This window comes from Ambystoma mexicanum, chromosome 7q (genome assembly GCF_040938575.1).
Source record: "Ambystoma mexicanum isolate Mex_15411 chromosome 7q, UKY_AmexF1_1, whole genome shotgun sequence".
NCBI classification, from domain to species: Eukaryota; Metazoa; Chordata; class Amphibia; order Caudata; family Ambystomatidae; genus Ambystoma; species Ambystoma mexicanum.
In genome coordinates this window covers 326,092,488-326,114,361 of record NC_090941.1, presented here as the reverse complement: position 1 = coordinate 326,114,361, position 21,874 = coordinate 326,092,488, and the positions used below count along the sequence as shown (strand labels likewise).

The 21,874-nt window shown below is 44.9% G+C and overlaps 1 protein-coding gene across 1 annotated transcript in view; it reads left to right on the top strand.

The window, feature by feature from the left end:
• PIBF1 (progesterone immunomodulatory binding factor 1) overlaps positions 1-21,874 on the top strand; it is a 1,771,771-nt gene that overhangs the window by 1,594,041 nt on the left and 155,856 nt on the right. Inside the window, exon 16 of the mRNA XM_069639889.1 lies at positions 6,393-6,477. Coding sequence (XP_069495990.1) covers positions 6,393-6,477 — 85 coding nt within the window. The remainder of the gene's footprint in view (positions 1-6,392; positions 6,478-21,874) is intronic.

Genomic DNA, 21,874 nt, shown 5'->3' with positions numbered 1-21,874 from the left:
GCGAAGTTCGTCAGTGCGTGGGAGTCCATCTCCACCGACCGTTGGGTGCTGGATGCCCTGGCCCGCGGGCACACTCTGGAATTTCTAAGGAAGTGTCCCCGTATTCCACCTGTGGCCAGGAAGGAAAGTCACATCCCTCAACTTCTTCTGGAGGTACGAGCGATGCTAAAAAAGGAAGCCATCAAACTCGTCCCAAAGAGGCTCCGGGGCTCCGGAGTGTACTCGCGATACTTCGTCCTAATGAAAAAGACCGGCGGATGGCGGCCCACCCTGGACCTTCGTCGTCTAAACAAGTACATCAAGTTCCAGATGGTCACCCTCTAGCACATACTGGAACAGCTGGAGGAAGGCGACTTCCTATCATCGCTGGACTTGGAGGATGCCTACTTTCACATCCCCGTTCTAAAAGGACATCGAAAGTTCCTGCGATTCGTGGTCCAAGTGTGACGCTATCAGTTCAAGGCCCTTCCCTTCGGATTGAAATCGGCGCCCAGGGTGTTCACCAAGTGCCTAGCACCAGTGGTGGCATGGCTGCGCCTGCAGGGGATCCACGTCTACCCCTACCTGGACGATTGGCTCATCCGAGCAAAGACGAGAGAACTCGCCGTCGTGCACACAGCGAAGACCGTCCAACTGCTCACAGGTCTGGTATTCTCAATCAATTTCGCGAAATCCCACTTGGTACCGTCACAAGTCACTCTGTTCCTGGGAGCCAGACTCTACACAGTGGCACGATTGGCCTCTCTGTCGGAGGAAAGGACGAAGGCCATCCTGGGCAAGGTGCAACGGCTGTCAACCATGGACGTGGCCTGGGTGAGGTCCATCAAGTCCCTGCCCGGCATGATGTCCTCGTGCATCTGCCTCGTGCGCCTGTGCAGGCTGTGGATGCGTCCACTGCAAGAGTTCCACGATGCCCGTTGGATGCAAGTGGCGGGCAGCTTCGAAGAAAGGATCTTGCTCCAGGAGACCTTCCGCCAAGCGATCCAGTGGTGGGGCTCCCACACGCATCTGGCGGCCGGTATGGACTTCCAGACCCCGGCACATCAGGAGACGGTGACGACGGACGCCTCCCTGGAGGGATGGGGAGCGCACACCGGAGATGTCCACGCAAGAGGCCTTTAGCTCCCGGAGGAGAAATCACTTCACATCAATGTCCTGGAGCTCCGAGCCGTGTTCTGGGCACTCAGGTCGTTCCTTCCATCCCTCAAGGGCAAGGTGGTAAAGATCTTCACCGACAACACCACCACAATGTTCTACATCCGGAAGCAGGGAGGCACCAGATCCCCAGCCCTATCGAAGGAAGCCCAGGATCTGTGGCAATGGGCCGTCGCCCAAGGACTGTTTCTGGTACCCTTCCATCTGGCAGGAATAAAGAACACCATTGCCGACTCACTCAGCAGGGAGCTGCCTTCGTGCCACGAGTGGGAACTGCGGCAGGATCAAGTGGATCTCCTATTCCAACGATGGGTTAATCCCCAGGTCGACCTATTCGTGACGGTGACGAACGCCAAGTGCCGAAGATTCGCCAGCAGGTTTCCCCAGCCGGGGAGCATGGGCGATGCCTTCTCATTCCCCTGGGACGGCCTGTTCCTGTATGCTTTCCCACCGTTGCAATTGCTGCTATGACTCATCAATCAACTCAGACGGTCCCGGTGCAGGATGATCCGCGTCGCACCGACGCGGCCGAGGCAGATCTGGTTCCTGGACCTTCTGGACATGTCAGCGTCCCCCCCAGTCAAACTGCTGACGGGCGCGGATCTTCTCGCCAAAGAAGGAGGCGCCATCCTCCACCGCGACCCGGGGTTGCTGAACTTCCAGGCCTGGCTCCTGCAGCACTAGACTTTTGGAGGGTACGATAACCCGGCGGACTGCAAGGAGGTGCTTGCAAAGGCCAGGGCGTCCTCGACTCTCAAGTGCTATGGACACAAATGGAAGAGGTTCTCTGTCTGTGCCGTGCACATCAGATTAACCCTCAGTGATTACGGCCCTTCAAGTGCTGCCGTACCTACTGTTGCTGGCCAAGGCGGGGCTAGCTCATGCCTCCATCAAGATCCACCTAGCGGCGATTTCCCGCCACACCAGAACTCCGGGGCGATCATCTCTCTGGTCCCATCCCCTGGTGAAGGAGTTCATGAAAGGACTGCTCCGGTCATTTCCGCCAGGTGAAGGCTCCGGCCCCGGTGTGGGAGCTCAATGTGGTGCTGAGCAGGCTCATGGGGCCGCCATTCGAGCCTCTGCATTCGGCACCGTTGAAGTTCCTGTCATGGAAGACAGCGTTTCTTGTGGCCTCACCTCCACACAATGAGTGGAAGAGATCCAGGTCCTTTCCTGTAAACCTCCATACCTGACATTCCACAAGACGGTGTAGTGCTGAGGACGCACCCCTCCTTCATGTCCAAGCAACCTGTTCGCCTGAAGGTGGGCCTGGTGAGGAGGTAAGAGATGCTTAATGTTGAGTTGTTGAAATGCTTAATGTTGAGCCTTGCCATCTCCCCCACCTCCCGTGGTTGTGCATGTGTGTACTGCTATGTATTTTTGTAATCATGAGCATGTGAATCCATGCCAGACCCCATGCTGGAGAAGGAAAAAGTTACTTACCTGTAACTGTTGTTCTCCAGCATGGGTCTGGCATGGATTCACATGCGAACCCTCCCTTCTACTCCTCTGCGGGTCTTCTCTTGGTCCTACTGCCACTTTACGTGCTACCAAATCTGAAGATGGCTGCCAGAGAAGGGGCTTAGGTAGAGGGCAGTCCTTGGCTGGGGGCAGTATGACCCAGAGACCAGTGATTGGTTATTAGGAGAAAGACAGTTCAGAAACAAAACTGAAACAGATTTTTTCTTTACCGAGGATTCCCAGCCTGACGACAGGGAATATTCATGAGCATGTGAATCCATGCCAGACTCATGCTGGAGAACGACAGTTACAGGTAAGTAACTTGTTCCATATTTGGATTTTTCAGCTATGGTATAAATCCAGTCGTTCTGCTGTATTTGTTTCTTTGCTACCTGCTGCCGCTTAGTGAGCATTTCCAAGGTTATCCCATTGCTAGCATTAGTTCCTCTATTGCTTGTTTCCAAGTTTTCCAAGAGGTCTGTGTCTGCAATCGAGTTCTGTCGTGCAGGATGTCATAGGCCGGAATGTCATCTTTGTTTACCATTTTTCTATAAAAATAGTCGCTTCCGTGTCACTTTAGATTTCAGTGACTGGGTGACTAGTTCATGACGTATTCTTACTGCGGGAAATGATTTGGGCAGCCCTAGAATTTCCCGCCAGAAGGTACCTTCTTTGGAGTCCCAGATGGTTTGGTCCAAGTTGATCATGGTTTCACTCCCATAGCTGGTGATTGCGATTACCTTCTGTCGATAAAATGCGATAACAGGTTCCATAGAATTTTTAACTGCAACACCCAGTCTTTCTCTACCTCTGATTGGTTCAAAAGGATTCCCAAGTATTTGTTTTTTGTTGTTCTAGGAGTTTACCATCCATATAGAACCTTGATGGTTTTGTTTAAGTTTTATGGATATTCACCAGGGTCATCATTTTTGTTTTGGTCGTATTAATTTCAAGTTAATTTGTTTTCATGTAGTTTTCCAATTGTTCGAGACTTCTTTGTAGGCCCACCTGGGTTTTATCGAGTATCACAATGTCATCGGCGTTTATGAGATGAGGAATCAGTCTAGCATTGAGTTTTGGTGGGTTTGCTTTTTTGAATTGTTATTCTTGGGAAATGTCTGAGGTATAAAGCTTGAAAAGGGTGGCTGCGAGAGGCAGCCCTTTAGCCCATTCGTGGTGGGAATTGGGGCAGATAATCTTCCATTTTGAGATGGTCTGATCTTAATAATAGTATTACTATACAGTTGCTTTATTGGCTCAAGATTTTCCGATGGGCAATTCCAAGATCTTAATTTTTGCCTTAATTTCTGCCTATTAACCAAGTCAAAGCCAAATGAAGATTGATAAAGGCAGCATAGATCGTAATTTTACTGACCAAGGACTCCTGTTTTAACAGTTTCAAGATCATCAGATTAACATTGGTTCCCGTGTTTTTTGTAAATCCGGTTTGTCTGATGTCAAATCTGTTGTTTGTTTTTATCCATGTGTTCAGATTGTTTAGTAATAATGTGGCAAATATTTTCCCAATAGGGTCCAAAAGCGCAATAGGTCGGTAATTAGAGGGTTCATTCCGGTCTCCGCTTTTGTAAATTGGAATCAATGTGGCTACCCTCCATGAAGTAGGGGTCTGTTTGCACTCTTCTATGTTGGTAAATAGAAGGTGACAGAGGGTAGCCCATTCTGCAGGGTTCTTCTTAATAATGGCGTTCCATAGCCTGTCCGGCCCGGGTGCTCTTGAAGTGTTGAGCTTCTTTATTATCGTCTAAATTGCCTCTTGTTCCCATGTGGATGGCCATCTTGTTGTCGGTTGTTGTTGTGTCGTGGTCTCAAATTCAGAGGCTTTGCCTTTGTAATAGATGCAAAATGGGTAGACCATACATCTTCGGGAATGACCTGTATCAATTTTTCTTGGGTATCAACTTGGGGGTTTAGGGAGTTCCATAGTCCTCTTTTATTGTGCGTCTTCAACATTTTTAGAATGGACTCTGCATCATGTTGGAGGATTTGTGATTTGGCTGTTTTAACCCAGTTTCTATATTTTTGCTTTGGTTTTTTGATCAAGCATATTCGATTTGTCCAGTTAGATTTTTTTTTTTGTGCTAGTTCTTTCCGTAGTTGTTTTTTTCTTTTCGGTCATGGGAGGATTGAATGCATGGCTATGTATTTTCTTTGGGGCTTGGTTTTTTTTTATGGTTTGCAGGAAAGGTCTCTGCATCTATTCATAATGTATCTTATCCACAGCAACACGGGATGAGCCTAGATATGCTTCCACTAGTTGGTTAGTTTGCTTTTCATTAATGCAGAGTCTGGTCACCGCTCTATTAGCTTCTATCTCGAATAGTGTGAGTTTCAATCTAGGTGCACATAGGGCTTGCCATTCCACACTGATAATGTGGTGATCGCTGTTCAGTGAATGTCTGATTATAGATGAAATATTACCCAGATTTGTAAAATGTTACGACCTCTCTTAAAGGTTTGTGGTCTCTCCAATTCTCAAAGCATATACCCCACATAAACCGCCTTCATTTTTGTATGACCATTTTACTGCCAGCCTCTTTTTCTATGATGACATACCTGTGCTCAGCATCGTTCAGCATTCTGGATGTGAACGTTTTTATCTCCAACGTATTGCCCTACAGTTGTATTAACACTTCTCCCAACCTTTAGTTGCTAGCATCCTTTGTAGTAATGGTTTGTTTCATACACAAAAAACTGCTCAAAGTGGGTGCGTTGTCTAATAACGTCTTCACCTCTTCAAATGTTTGTGCACACTGACTGGATCTCTAAAATGGTCTAACCTTGTTCACCAGACCCTGCAAATGGATTATCTTGTTAGCAATGTTTTTTATATGGAAAAGAGAGGACCAATTCCACCTTCGTCTTGGGTTCTGGTCTTCTTTTGAGAATTATTTATTTTCGTACCATCAAAGCAGTTCTATGTCATATCATCGATGCCCGTTTTTTCAACAAGTGTTTTTCGGAACAATTTTTGCTGAAAAAACTCATTGAAATTGTTTGTTTTATTTATAGGGTGGTGCCCTCCTCCTTCCCCTATTTTGTACTGTTAATGAATCCCCTACCCTTTATATGCCCTTTCCCACCCCTCCCCCCCAATAAATTTGATGTGTTTTTTTCCAGCAAAAATCGTTCCTATAAGGTGTTGCGTAAGTTTGGTTTAGATTTTTCAAATTTGCCAATCTTGACTGATACAATGGCAGAGCTGCAGATACTTCCATATGTATCTGTTGCCTATCCAGAGCATTGTCTTGACTGTTGCAAATGAGATGGTGCCCTCTCGCCCAAAAGTTTGAGTCCCAGATCGGCCCATTCATCATATTTCATTGAATTGCAGCTGGTAACCTGATGGAGAGGGATTGACAAGTTATTTTACTGTGTCTGTTCTGTAGCCATATCTTTATTGCAAAACGTGTACATTTTAAAAATGCTTAAGATCTTTAATCCACACATCTATTCACAATTTCAAGAGTCCATAGAAGTGTTAACATATGCAAATAATGATTTTAATGCCATTTGACCAGTCAGTTGGTCATTGCACTTTGACGATGCATTTTCCTTGTCAACTTTTCAATCTCTCAAGAGTAAAGCTTAAGGGAAGTATGAGCATATATTTTATCTATCAAGTTTTTCGAAGATTTGCATGGCATATTTGCCATACCTATGTGTTGACTTTGCATGCGAAAAACACATTTATGAAGATGATCTCAGAAAAGGGGAGCATAGCCTTTGTGTTAAATTATTTTCCACTTTTCTTGCAGTGATTTAACTGAAGAAAGAACTGCCCTGATACGTATGAAGAATCAATTGTCAGCAGACTTGGAAAGACTGTTAAATCATCGTGAGGTAAGTTTGTTTTTACATAACCTCTTATTGTTCATGTACATCATAAGTATGTTTCCCTTCTGCAGTAAATTTCTAATATGTATGCCAACAAGCATACCGCCAAGGAATTATGTTGGATAACGTTCCGCTGAATCTTTACGATAAACCAAAAGGGCTTTAATTGTTGAAAGTTTTAGAAACTTAAAAATATGTTTTTTGATATGTGGTAGTGAGAATTTCATAGTTTGGACCATCGAAAAGACCCTTCATGTATATTGTGTTACATCGTAGAGGATGAGACTAGTGTGGCTCTGGGGCCGGGGTACCATGATACATCAATGCATTCCTCTCCATGATGCAAGCCCCGGAGAAGCTATGTGATGATGGATTTCCAAAGCGCCCCTGTCCATCCCTACTCTTGTGTTTTTTCCCCACTCACCTGTCCCAACCACTCTGTGTATTATAGAGGTAACTTGCATCATGGGCAACAACTCCCAGGACATATGCTTCACTGAGCCACCATCTCGAACAGCTAATAGTGCCAGGTTAATTGAAAGGCAACAGCTCGTGTGTGTGGCTCGTACTGGCATTTGGGTTCTTGCACTCCCACTCTTGCCCTTGTAATGGACATGATATATCCTGGTGTTGCAGCGCTTTGCCAGAGTGAAGGAAAGGAGAGTCTGTGTGTTAGACATCAGGTACAGTCTCATAAAGAGTGTAGTGTAGTTGGCGTCAAGATTTTTATCACATTTTATTAGCACAGCCATGACACAAACAGCTGAGTGAAGGCATGCAGTCTTTATAACGAAATTGTTATGTAGAATTAATTTATAACCAACATTGTATAATGAAATACAAAACGAAAATGTATGTGGGGTGGGGTAAAGGTTAAATCTTGTGGGGGAAACGGTTGAGGTGGTTTTTTGGTGGTGGGAAACGGGGGTGGGGGGCAGATAAAGACAAAAAATTATGTTTTGTCTTTATAGCATTTTCGTTATATGTGCCTTCGTTATAAAGTTATTTATTATAAAGACATGTAACCCTGAGTGAAAACATCTGCTAATTCTGTAGCCCATACACATGCCAGCCACTCCTGAACTCACTTGTGTGATTAAGAAACACAATCCTGGCTACAAACAGGGATAAAAGGCTGTGTGCAGTTAACAATTGTGGGAGTCAGGAATTTGGAGAATGAGAGGAAGTTTGAGCCTGGTGGTGCAGAGAGAAGGGAAGGAAAGAGCATAAGGGTGGAGGTGGGAGTGGGAAGAGTGAAGGTGGAGAGAGGAACAAGTGTAGAGAGAATGGTAGAGGAAGGAGAATGTAGAATGATGGTGGAGAGAAGAGCGGAGTAAGATTAAGGAAAATTGAGAAGTGGGAAGAGTTCAAGTGAGAGAGAGTAGCACAGAAGGAGCAGAATGAGAGGTTGAAGGAGGTGGTAACCGAACAAGGTGCCTGGTAGAATGACGAGGAGGCCAGAAGGAGGGAAGAGGAAGGACAAGGACAAGGAAAAGAGAAAAAAGGTGAAGTGAAGATATGAGCGAATAGGAGTGAAAGACTTTTGTGGGTGGGCCGTCCTTCCTTATCCATATAAGATAATTGAGAGGTTTCAGCATTCGATACCCCAGAGAGCTCTGTGGTGAGTTGCCTGAACTTCACATCCTAACATGCAAAGGAAGCAAGCCACCAGGGACTGGGCTGGTCCGGCTGTATCTGATGTGCATCCCAAAAGGTGGATGAGGAGGGATCCTGTTGGCTCGCTGTAACCAAGGGACACTGTATTTTACCTTATTTACCAGAACACCTTGTCAGAGGTCCCCACGGTCTGTGGACCCGAGCAACCACTATGTATTAACCCAATGAGCGTCACGTGCAAACCTGCGTTGTTTGTCGAACCCTGCTATGTTGAAGCTGCTGCTTTACCTTCAGAAAGAGAGGTGAAGAACCGATGACGCATTGTGCGCTTCAGCATTAGCAAAGCAGCATTCCAGGTATTAGACAAGAGACCGCGGAACACTGCGTAGCTGTTAAAAATACCAAAAGTAATTGCAAGGTCTCATTGTACTCTGGTTATGTTTGTAACATTTCAGGCCTTTGTTTAACATATTAGAAATCATCTGATTAACCAAAACCAAACCTTGACCAATATTACCCCAATGAGAGGCGATGAGAGTAAAATAGGGGAAGGACCGATCCCAGCAGAGACTACAAAACCAAAATGGGAATAACCAAACACAGAGAACCTTAGCAATCATTCGCTAGTGCAGGATGATGGATAAAGGTGGCTGACTATCCCAGTAAGTGGGAGAATCCCAATTGAAGCAGACTTTTCTGTTCTTGCTTCCTTGATATGAGATGGGAGTGCTGAAGGTAGAACCCTAGATGGGACTTCTCCAAGGCCTTGTTTGGCATTTTGGTCAGTCTGGCTCATTGATGTAAAGGGTTGAGAAGTCCTGAATACTTTAGCCACTGGTGTAATACATTACATCTATTTTTTTTACAGACAAGACCAGAGTTATTCACAAGGTCCTTGGCACAGATGATATCACCGTTATATATCCCAGTGTATTTGGAGCTTCCATTGGCAGGCCCTCCCACTCCCATGCAGATGGGTTTCCCTTTTGCCCTGTTACCTCCGAGGATAAAATCTGTACCCTTAATGTAATGAAACCAACTTGTTATTGTGATGAAAACCCTCTGTCATAAATGGTAAAGGACTGTGGCACTGCCCTTACCCTGCTTATTGCTGCTATCGTTGAGAAATCATTCAAAGAAGGAGCCGCCCCCTTCCCTCACCCAAAAATGGGGATCACTCCGCTATTTAAGAAGCCTTGTCTTGTTTTCCTCTTGTGGCAATTGTAGAAAAATTTCAAACGTCACTCTTTTTTGCTTAATATTTTGGATAATGTGGCATCTCTCCAGCTAAAGGGGTTTGTTAAACTTGAACACCTGTTAGATGAGCAATCCTGTTTTGTAACATACCACAGAATCAAGCCTGCTTTATTAGATGCCCTTGAGGGCTTGCTACAGATTTTAGAGGATGATGGGATAGGCAACCTTGTGTTACTTGGCCATGCAGCGCCATTTGATACCATTTATCATGCTTTACTTTTGAGCACACCTTGTGAAGTAGGTGGAGCCTTTGAGGAAGGCTTGAGCTGGTTCTTGTTTTTGAGTTGTAATCGACTGTCAAACATAAAGGATTTGAATCCCATCCCAAATCGCTATCCTTAAATTGGGTTTTCCGCAGGGCTCTTACTTAATGCCCACCTTCTTTAATCTTTATATGAAGCTGCTCCATGAGCTTCTCCCTAACAAAGTGGCTTTCATAACCATACTGATGACATTAAGATCTTGATGTGTCTTCGTGGGGCTCAAGAATTTATATTGCTGAATATGCAGTATGGAATACTGGATGCACAAAAACACTCTAGTCCTTAATCACTCTGACTGAATTTCTTATTCTAGCATCATATAAAATATGAAATAATCATGGTTTGCCATCTCTCTTTGTGTTATCGTTATCTCTGATGAAGTTGGACACATTGCACAAAGCAAAACTCACTTGTAGTGGTTCTTGACACCTGATTGATTGTTTCCATATACTAATGTGGTAGTTATCCCCTGAGATAGGTTTGCCCCAACTTGAATGAAGTCAATTATGTAACCATTGCCATGGCAGTTATATGTGCAACACTGGATTATTGTAATGCCCTGTACTTGGGTGCATGCAAGTTTATGAATTGATTGCTCCAGAGCACAGTGTCTCGCATTGGGACCAACACTTCACTTCCTAAGGGGGCCCATGTACCACCTGTGTTGAGAAGATTGCAATGGCTGCTGGTAGCAGCCTGAGTCACGTTTACAGCATTGACTCGTGCTCATAATGCCTTAGATGGTCCTGACCCAGTTATTTTAAACAAGTATGAATGGGTATATTCTGGGTTTTAGGAAAGATTTCTCTTTATAGCACCTTTCCCTACATTTATATGGACCCACAAACCTTTTGCTTTTTATTGTTTAATCTGACCTCTTGGTGCAATTCAATGAAGCCTTCAGCTTCACTGCACTGGCCTTTGCTCATTTGTCATGGGGAAACTGACATGTCCTTCAGGCTGTTGGTACCGGGAAACATTGTTTTCCTCAGTCTTGTTAGTTTATCACTTTTGGTAACTTTTTATTATTGTACAATGCGTCTTACAGTGCACTACAATGGGGTACACTTTTTGTTTTGCCCTAGACTGAGGGGATTTTTGGTTACTCTAGGTGTGTCTAAGGGACAATCTGGTGGCAACATTTACTTTTTGCAATTTTTTGGTGTATTTTACTTCAGCCTTACAGCATTTACCGTATTTGGCTACTAATTGTGACTCGTGGCCAAACATTGCCCTGCAATGAGGTTTTTAGTTTGTCCCTTGGCCATCTTGTCACTAAACCTTCTTCCTGGACTGTGAGGCCATGAAAATCCTTATATGGACTTTGGTGCCAGGGGAGGAAAGGAGAGGCTTTTTGCAGCTACTGCAGGTCCATGTGTTTGCGCTGCCAGGAAATGGTTTGGGACTATCTGGTCCCAATCCACAAACTGGTTTCAGTGTGTCTATGTGGTATTCATTAGTTGTGCCACCAGTGGTCCTGATTGAACCACTGCTGGGGTGTGTGTATGGGCCAGGTCTTTGATTGGCTAGTGGGTGTGTCAGCTCTTACCTGGCTTTTTGGATAATAAGAGGACCCCTGCACCCATTCATGAGAGATCCTGGAAAAAACCAAAGGAGTCAAGTATCCTGTCCATCTGCAATGCTTGCAAGGAGACCTTGGACCCTGTTGGAAGAAGGCCTGGTGACCAACTTCTGCTGCTGTCCTGGAAAAGCCCTGTCTTGTTGAGGATCTTGAGCAGTCCTGCAAAGGAGCTGCAACCCTTGGAGTGGAGGTAACATCCGTTCTCAATGTCATCTCGGAGTATTGGAAAGAAGAGCCTTCGGAAGTACCCCTGGATCACCCAGTGGCTGACCAGCTCAGAGTTTGGACTACCCTGCTTCAGACGTTGCTGTTCCGTGTTGAGTCATGGAACTTGGGGGATCTCCAGCTTATGCTAGAAGACTCGCCTCTACCAGATTTCGTGGTTCCAGCATCAAAGGGACCCAAGATAAGAGGTGAAGTGCCCTCCTGGGTTGCCGTGCATCGGTGGCCATCATCCAAAACAGCTTTCCTGTGTCCAGTCCTCTGCTGAGAGGAGCCATACGTAGAGTTCTTCTGCATTCCCCAACCTGAAGACCTTGCACCAGCATTTGTCACCGACCGGAGAACTTCTCGAACCTGCAGTCCCTGGGCATCAAGGGCTGAAATTGACGACGGGAAAAGTGACCATGCACCCACTTCAGAAGGCCTGCCAAGTCATAAGAAGAATTGGTATATATGGTGAGTTATAGCGATACTTACCTGAACCTGTAACTCTTTTTAACGTTTTATAACTTATAGAAACCTTTACAACAGATTGCATGATTGTGCAAGCACTCCAAAAGTTGGGGACACATTTGTTAGTTACAACCACTTGGAACTCTTCATTTGACCCCAGAAGCCGTACACTAATTCTTTCATGTCTCACAAACTATATGGGACTTTGGATGAAACTTTGGGTACAAGGCCCCATACATCTTGGGGATGGACTACTAAAGTTATTGTGGCAATTCTATGGACCTGTAGTGCTACATACTAATACTTACTTCCTTATCAGGGGTTTATGTATTTTGCCCTTCTCCAGTGATTGTATATATCTATCTTCTCTTTAGTGTTGTGTGATAATATTGCATGGTAGTAGTCATTTGTCATAGTGTTATATGGCCATAAATAAAAAAGTATTTTTATAACTGATTGTCTGTGTTCTCCCTGGCTTTTCACTGTGTGCGCTCATTGGAGATCCTTTACAAGCTCACCACCTCTTCAGACTTAGCCTAGACCACTTGCCCTGCTACTTTGAACTGGGTTGGCTGCAGCTCCCAGAGTTGCCCGTGTCACTATACTAGGTTGGCCTTTTATACATCTGTCCACCAGGCCAGAGCAAAGAAAATCAGTACCAACACCGGGGGGATATTTACATTCTACTTTTACCATGCTATAGATGTAAAAAAATGATGGGCTGATTTTTCGAAATCCAGGCAGCCAGATTTTGGAATTACCTGCCCATCGGAATTTGCAACCCAACTTAAAACTCTTATTTTGATCTTCGTAATGAACCCCTGTTGCATTTCATTGATTTGGTTGATATTTTGCTGGTGCCCTTCAGTACTTTGATGCCCTTCGGGGCTGCTGGCAATTTATAATCTGCTGCAATGCATTGTAGAGAAGACAGCTGCCAGGAGGAAGGCAGTGCCAAACAGGAGTACTGAGAAGCAAGCTGCCTGGTAGAAGGTAGTACAAGCCTGCAGGCATTGGAAATCGAGATTGGGTGCTACTGATACCTTGAAGCCCAGTGGAAAGATGCTTACTGGAGAGTTCCAGACAGTTTCCCCTTGAGGGAAATGAAGAGCCAAAACCTGAGGCATTCCACAGCGATCCCTAAGGCCTGGGGAGGAGAAGTGAAAACAGACCTATGCAGAATATGGATAACACCGTATATGGGAGGGGTGGGGGAACTCCTAAACAGAATACTAAGAAACGCAAGGTCTAAGAGATTGGTATGCAATTCTGAGAAACCTGAGTAAGGGAATGCTGAGAGATCCCTGTTGGGTGAGAAAACTGTATCAAGGTTTGAGATCATATGCCCTGGAGAGACCTATGGGTGTCTTAAACTTATTATAGACGGTCAGGTGGAACCCCACAAGCCCATAAGGAGAATTGTGAAAACGTTGCTTATTTTGTTACATTAGATTATGATGGGACATTTAAGATTAGGATTTGTGAAGTCTTGTGATGGCCACCTTTGACCCTTTTGACTTGTACCTTAAGCTAGCCAGGATGCAAAGGACTTTTTAAGATTAGACGCAGAAAGTTTGTTGGCCATCTGTTGGACACCTGGAGAGAGCACCACTTTGTGTAGATCCATCCTTAACACTGCTTTAGAAAGACCCTTATAATTGGCAGTGAAGTCCCTATTACCTGTAAGTGTTTGGTGCAGCCCCTTCTATAAATGTCAGAAGGCACCACCAGACTGGTCACATGCTGTACTGCTTCCCTGAGTGAAGACTCCATGTCCCGCCATCCACAGGGCCCTGATACTTCCTGTGTTCCTCCCTAATCATCCCAGACTTTGCTGAACCTACTGGGCTGTAAGCAATCTGAGAGAACTCTCTCATGACCTCGATCCCTTTGATCCTCCCTCTGCTCTGAACCTAAACTTTGACACATAACTGGATTGTTGGCTGCCCGTTGCGTCCTCATGCTGTTGGGTCATCCTCATGTTGTCTGGCCTGGCTGTATTTATGGACTGGGACTTGACCCTTCTTCATCTGCCATATAAAACCAGGTTTTCTTCATTATATACACCTTCTATTACTTACCCTAGTCTATTCTGACACTAATAGACTATTGTTGTTCTCTTGACCTAGGGTCCTGAGGATTGCTGCGTCCTAAGGGTTCTCGCTTTCCATGGGCTACCACCTCGGGGGTCTTATCACTCTCCCCGGGACGGTTTTGGTGCACTGTGGATCTGTGGGGGTCATGACAAATGACGAACCTAGCAATAAAGAAACCAGCAATGAAATCATATTTTTTTAATCTCAGCTAAGTTGTACAGTTGTCATTGCTCAGCCTTAACACAGCTTTTATCCATGCCTCTTGGACAACCAGCTGTTTTTCGGTTTTGATACTCCTTTGCATTTCTGAATACTGGGACCTGTCCAACAGTGGGATTGAATGAAGGTCTGAGGGCCCATTCTACCAGAGGTCTTGTCAGTGCTTCTGCTTTGCAGAAGAGTGTTTCTTTTGTGCGCATCTCTCTGTGGTGGCTTTGTAGGCTTCTCTGTACACTGTGGGATATATTTACCCACTCAGCTGTACTCCCTTCCATAACCAAGCTGCACTTCAGTAAAAGCGGCAAAATGGCTGTGCTGGCTCCTGTGAGCACCATTGCCTCACACCAAAACTGTGTTTTGCAATGACAAAAAGATGGCTGCACCATCTTGCCAGGCACATATTGGGCAGGATAGAACAAGGGGCACACTGAGAAGGCCTGCCAGTGTTCCTACATGTAGAAAACAGGGGGGCGGGGGGTGAAAAAGCAGTGCTGCTTTGCTGCAAAGCTCAAAGTTCCCATTGAAAAACTGAATATTTCACCTTTAAAATGATGCCGCTCTGATGCTATTTTTCCCTGTTCTTCATCACACTACCTTTATCAAAAAGACCCTGTCATGCCCAGCCATATTCACATTGTGCTCCTTCAGAAAAGAGCATTATTCCTGAATGGCGGGCTGTGCCCGCCAAATCTGAGAAAATCAACAAAAGCTTTTCTTCAGCTGCACGGAAAAACACTTAACTTTGCCTACAAAATGACAAAAATCACTGCTTGAAAAGAAAGCCTTAGCTGTCGGTGCACATGTCCATTTCAAAAGACCTTTGCATTGTACAGACTGTTGTGTAAAAAAAAGCTGGCTACAGCTACAGAACAATATTGGGAAGTAGATGGAAGAGACCAGCAACATTTACCACGTGTCAAAATGGGCTTTTACAAACCAGAAAAAAATGCCCGTTTAAAAAGTGCAATGTTGAGTAAAAACTTGTTCATGCCTAACAATTTAAATGGGTTTGTTGCTAGGGAAACGTATATGGGCTGTTTTATTCAACAGGATTGTTTTTGATTCGGGACAAAATAAAAGTGCGTGTGCTTACCTGTTTACATGTATATAATGCCGGTCTACCTCACTCCTGCTTTGTATATAACACTGGTTGACCTTATTGCCCTATGTATATGTTATGATGACTGCAACTAAGCCTCGAAGATTCTTGTAAATGCTGCGCCCCGATACCTTTGGGTACGCTTGCGCATTATAAAAAATAAAAACAAACAAACAAAAGAAAATAAAACTGTTCAACTGCATGGGTTGGATTTGGCAAGCTCCAGAACAGGTTTTTCCTGTTGGAAAAGCTAAGTCTTCCCCCAAAAGGGAACCTCCATAAACTTACAGGACACTAAGCTGATAATTACTAGGTTGGAAAACTTTGACTGACCAAGACAAAGAAAGTTCACATACCCATCAGACATTTGTCTTGGCTGAGGCCTTCTACAATGGAACTTCTGGGACACCAACCTGTGACCTTCAATCAAACTGGGAAACCCCTTCCACAATGGGCTGAAGTGACAGTTGGTGGTAGCTGAAGAGAAACAAAATGGCACAGGGAAGGACAAAGGATGCCCATTTGTTTCAAAAGACCATTTTATTAAGAAATTTTAAAGACGGTTATTTTTGCAACAGAAATTAGCAAAAATGTGAAAAGTTAACAGTTTAAATGTGATTTTATGGGCTTTAATTTAAGACTTTATAGACTTCACTGCCAGCTGGGGAATAGAAATGGCAGAGAATTGTGTATTATAAGGAAAGTATCCACAATGCCATTGCGAATTTTAATACTTAAATACCTTATGATAATTCACACCCATGTATAAAGTTATAGAATTTTAGGCCGAAGATTTCTTACTAAAAACGACAAAAAACTGTTAAACGGACGAAACAGCGTCTCACAAACTGTAGAGTTGGACTGGTATGAACTGCACAAAAATATGTAATCTGCTCATGTGATTTGTTAAAGTGCCACAACTGTACACATGTGTAAATTATGTTATGACTGATTTTTGGCAAAAAGGATTGTGGGATGGCTTTTTACCTCATAAAATGCAACCTCATAAACTGGGACTCCTCCTTGAGGAGGTAACCAACATTGATTGTCCTATCCGCTTCTTGGAGGTAGGCCCAGCTCAGTTCTGCCCACCAATAATTCTATGATGTCACCATGCTCTGTATAAACAGTGGTTGGCAGAACTCCACACTCTTTCCTGAATTTCCTGCGCCTGCATTCCTGATCTTCCACATTCATCTTGCCAGATTCCAGATCCCACTGCAAAGCTAAAGCAGAGCTAATTCCAGACTCCACTACAAGCCGAAAGCATTGCTGGCCATCACAGCAAGGCCTCAATCCTGACATCCCACTAAAATAACCATTAAAAAGGGGAAATGCTGTGGTACCTTTTGCCTCCTTGAACCAAACCGGCTTGTTGCCCAGTAACTGCTTGCACACCAACTGCCTCTAGCGATACCTGTGCCATCCAGTGACCTGAATTGCCCAGCTGTACTTGCCATCTGGTGACCAGAATTGCCCAGCTGTTTGCTGTAAGGCGCACCCGCCATTCGTTTGTCATTTTAAACGCACATTTTTAAAAAAATGCAACTTTTCCATGTGTGAATCCGGCTGCACTGGGTTTTCAATTTCAATCTGTTTTGTGAACTATATGCTTTTGTGATACCTTACCTTATGGTTGATAGCGAGATAAAATTCATAATACTGTGATAAAACATATGCATATCATTATTTAAACACAAATATAATTGATTATTTGTCAAAATCTGAGTGTCATTTTAGGCCTTTATAAGGGGTTTAAAATCTTGGATTTTGATTCTCTTTGCTGCCTCTTATTCCTCACTATCTGCTGCTTCTTTCTATCTATCTATTTGTGGGTTGAGGGAACATTACAGGGGGGGAAACTGTACCTTGGGTGCGATCTATCCTAATTCAAAAAGTGCTTCTATTCATGTGTGCTTTGGATATGTTCTACTAGAGGTTTAACCAAGACGTTTAAACAAAAGCATTGCTTCCATTTCTATTGTAATTATCACCCCATTGGTGATTGCTGCCCAATTTTAAAATTTGTGTGATTTTTGTGATTTCTAAAATAAATAAACTTTGTATTTTCACCAACCGCCCTGGTTGATGGTCCATTGAGACCCGGGGTATTTGTAAAAGGGGGTGTGAAACGGGTTGTGTATCGGCTCCATTTGAATTCAGTGAAATTAAAGAAAAAGCATTCCTATTGAGCACCACATCCCAGGGTAATACCAAGTGTCCTGGTCCAGTGTGCGACGTCCGATTGGAATCCTTAACAAATTGGGGGCTCGAGTCGGGGATTTAATTTGTTTATTCCCCCGTGACAGCCTAACACAGCAGACTAACCTTCAAGGTAGGGATACTTTGTGTGGTTGGAACACTGGGTTACACTGTAGAAGCACCTACCCAAAACAAATATTCTAAGTACCAAGCCTGTGTATAAAATTAAAGCTAAATCAACCCTAAAAATAGACAAAAGCAATAGAATACAGATTACCCTTCCATAAATAAATTAATAAAGAAAGAACAATTTCCAAAATGGCCACAGTAGAGATCAACATAGCTAGGGAGCACCTTCTGCACAAATTATTGGTCAGGCGGGAATGGCCAGAACAAGATGAAAAAGTCTGGCTAGAAGAAATGAGGCAACAGGTCACCGCCAAAGACAGGGATACATGGCAGGACGGTGGCCTATTACACCAAGCTCTGAGCGAGTTATACATGACTCCGAAAATTAAAGAGAAGCAGATTAAAATTGTCAGAATTGCGGCCTATATGTATCTTCATATGGGAGTCATGCGGGAAAAGCATGAGGAAAAAATAACTCTTGCACAAAATCAATCCGAACTTTTAGCTCAAATCCAGACGAAACTGGAATTAGCAGAACAAAAATTGAAAGAGCCAAGAGTGTGAGGCAGAATCGGGAAATTATGTTCAAAAGCTTAGAGGGCTTGGTCCTCCAACAGCAGAATAATGCAGGCCAAGAGGCCCAATTCGACGCATTAAAAGTAGACTGTCAGGAAAAGGTTGACTCTCTGGAAGAGAGTCAACAGAAGCTGACTCAACAATTAATATATAACAGGGTCTGCTCAGGGCAAATAACCATGCTGCAAGATCAGGTCAAAAGGGTGGAAGAGGAAAATAATTAATTATGAGACCTCCACTCCCAAGCAGAAATTGATGAAGAGCGCCAGAAATTAGGCGCCATAACACAACAAAGGGATGACCTGGCTGAACAAAGGGGTGCTCTGTATCAGGAGAAAGAGGCCCTCCACCAGTAAATGTGTAAATTAAAAACCAGTTTGGAGAAAAGGGAGTCAGACCTTCAGGGACTGACAGGCTTAAAAGAAGAATATGATAAATTAATGGGACATAGGAGACAAGTAGAACTCTAGTGAGAATAGACCATAGAGGCTCTAAATGTGCAGAAAAGGGAGGCACACCTCCTACAACAAAAATTAGCTCAGGGTGCCCAAACTATACAGGCAGCACAAAGAGATAATGAGGCCCTCTGTGAGGAGAATGATGGACTCCACAAACAAGTAGCAGCTCAAGAGCGGGTCATAGAGGCCAGTAAAACCCTAATAGCCAAGCAAAAGGCTCAGATCTTTGCCTATTATCGAGAGATAGGGGCTAAGAAGGAAAACCTAGCAAGGTGGGAGAAAGAATATTCTAGATGTAATACAAACTGGAGGGACCCCGAGCAGGTGTAGAGGGACAGGGCCACCCCTGATCATAGTGTGATGACCTCTGTGCTAAGGGACTCAAACCCATTTAATACATTGAACACTGCTGACTTCGTGTCTACTGGTTCATATGGACCAGAAACCATGAGGCCAGCAGAATTAAATAGGTTTACTATGATGGATCCAATGGGTCAGTACCCCCCAGAAATTGATGTAGAGGCGTCCCAGTATAGATACCAAAATATTAAACCTGATGTCTCTGACAAGGAAGTCTCCTATGAGGGGTAAGTCAGGGAATTAGTTCGAGAAATACCACCTTCCAAGGGACCAGTTGGTTCAATTTGTAGAAAATTCAAATGAAATGAGGCCCTAAAAGAGCATTATGAAGACCTCCACCCAATCAGGGCAGTGGGGGGATCCTCCGCCAACCCTGGAAGTAGGGAGGAGTCAGAAGACTACTCTCCTGTGCGCCACAGGGGAGTAGAAACTAGGCCCCACCATTCTGCGAGCTCCTCCCAAGCTAAAAGAATTAGGGAGCGCCTAGAAGATCAGGAGGGGTCCTCCAACAGTAGCACCTCTGAGTCTGAGGGCGAGTGGACTCGAGTGACAAGGCCAAAGAAGGCAAATAAACTAAAGAGACTAATAGCAAAAGACCCCACTAGGCAAATTAAAGCCATTAGTAACTTCATAACCCCATGCCACAAAAACGCCAAATATTCTGTCTGGGAACTTTTGGAACTGTATGAGCAGATGATGGACACTTTCCACCTTGGAGACAACCAGAACTGCATAGAGTATGCCAAGTGGACGTTCTCTCCAGAGTACTGCAGTTTCTTTGCTGGACTGGAGGACCAGAACCATTCAAGATGGTCCACCTACAGGGTGGCCAGCTTGAAACACTTTCCCGCCCACAGAAACCCCCAGGAGGCTTGCAAAGCAGCCTACGTTTTGCAGTGCAGGGAAGATGAGGCCCCACGTGAATTTATCACCTGGCTCATATGTAGGAAGGAAGGGCTGTTCAAACCAGGTCCATTTATGTACATGGGCCTTTAAATCCAACATGGAAGCACCCACACAGTCTATTTCTAAGAACCAAGCCATGCGGTCTAGTGTTTTGGGTGTGGCAGGCCTGGAACTACTTTCCCTGGTACTACTTTACCTGGGCTATATAAACCACACCCTGACTGCAGAACACGCCTTCGTGTTATTCTGCAACCAGCAGCGTGACACTCACCGTGTCCAGCTCCTGGTCTTCAACATCTTCCTGTAATCCTACAAGAACAAGATTATTCTGTCTTACCTGAGAAAACACCATCCAGCACTCAGCATCTCAACTGGGCTGCAATCTGTGGAAACCTAGAGAAGAAGAAACATCACTCACCTGTGAGTACTAGCTTAAGGTCTTCCGGCGAACCGCTACCACAGCTGCTGTTCGAACATTGGGACCTGGAATAACAAGAAAGGGAAAAACAATATTAGAATGTGCTCTTCCAAAACATCAAATTCCATCACTCTTACCTGAATTCCATCGGGCTACGCCACGCTTCCACCCGGAGCACCACAACATCTGCAAAGGAAAAGAGACATATTCAGGTTCGCTTTAAATATTAAACAACCGCACAGCGCTGTACTTACCTTAACGTATTCCAGGAGCTTGTTTTTCATCGCACTCTCATCCACTCGCAGCACCACAGCGGCCTGTGAGGAGAAGAAGTAGAAAACACAGGTTAGCTTTAAAAGACAATAAGGGCGCTGCGCTTCGCGCTTTCTCTTACCTAGAAAACGTGCCTCTCCATCCGGCACGCCAGCATCAAGACCTTCGCACCTGAAAAGGAGATAAAGACATTAACAAATGCCCACCATAAACAGAGAAAAAGTCACAGCAGGCCTGGGCACAAGGAAGGCATACTGCACCAATGAAGCAACACGGGCAGCTCGCCAACAAACGTCAAGTGCCCCTGCACAAGAAACGCAGGACGGATAGCTCACCCTACAAATAACTAAGGTGAGAAAAGAACCCAGTGGGAAGGGAATCGGTCAGAGGGAGGTGGGAGATTCACCCAGTAGAGACAGTTATCACAAATCCTCCCTTCTGTAATTGCAGATTCATTATTCAGCACTCTGCAACTGCGCAGTATATTATGACCCAGCTGGTGAGGGATTTCCACGATAAAAGATCTCTTGAATGGGTAATAGAGCAGGCGACCCACATTTATGAAGTCCAAAAACCTGCAGAAAATAAAAATCAGACCAAAAACCCCAAACCAGCCAACACTTCTGCTGCTGCTGCTAAGGTAGCAGAGGTGAATGTTGGCCTATTTTAGATCTAGAAATGGGGGAGCCTAAAATGCACCAATCCCAAACCAGCAAAACCAGAGACCAAGAAGGCCTTCAGTCCAATCACAAACAGGTGGCAATCAGGGAGGTAATCCCACTAATGGGACCCCAAATTCTCCTGAGTATATCAGCCCCAGGTACAAGGGCAACCGCCCTATCTTGGGGTATATATGGACTCCTCCAGCCCAAGGGTTGGGGGGTCCCGCCAGGTAAGTACTTCCCCATGAAATTTCCCTCCTAGCTTCCCTCAGGAGGGCAGTAATCCCCCAAATCCAGGGTTAAGTTTCATTCCACAGTACCCTCAAAACCCCAACCTGCAGGGCCACCCTCCTTTCTTTCCCTGGTTTCAGGAGCCCAGACAACCCAATCCCGGAGAGGGGAGGCTAGGGGGGAGGGCTACCAGAATCCACCATCTCCAGGGTACTACGGGAGAAGGGACAGTTACCCTTCCCGTCAACCCCCACGATATGAGCAAAGACCCCCATTGCAGCTGGAACAGGTGTCTCAATTGGAGCACCAGGTCCAGAACCTTACCCAGGATCTGTATCGCATGTTGAGGGCTCAACAGAACCCTCAGATGAACATGGCGG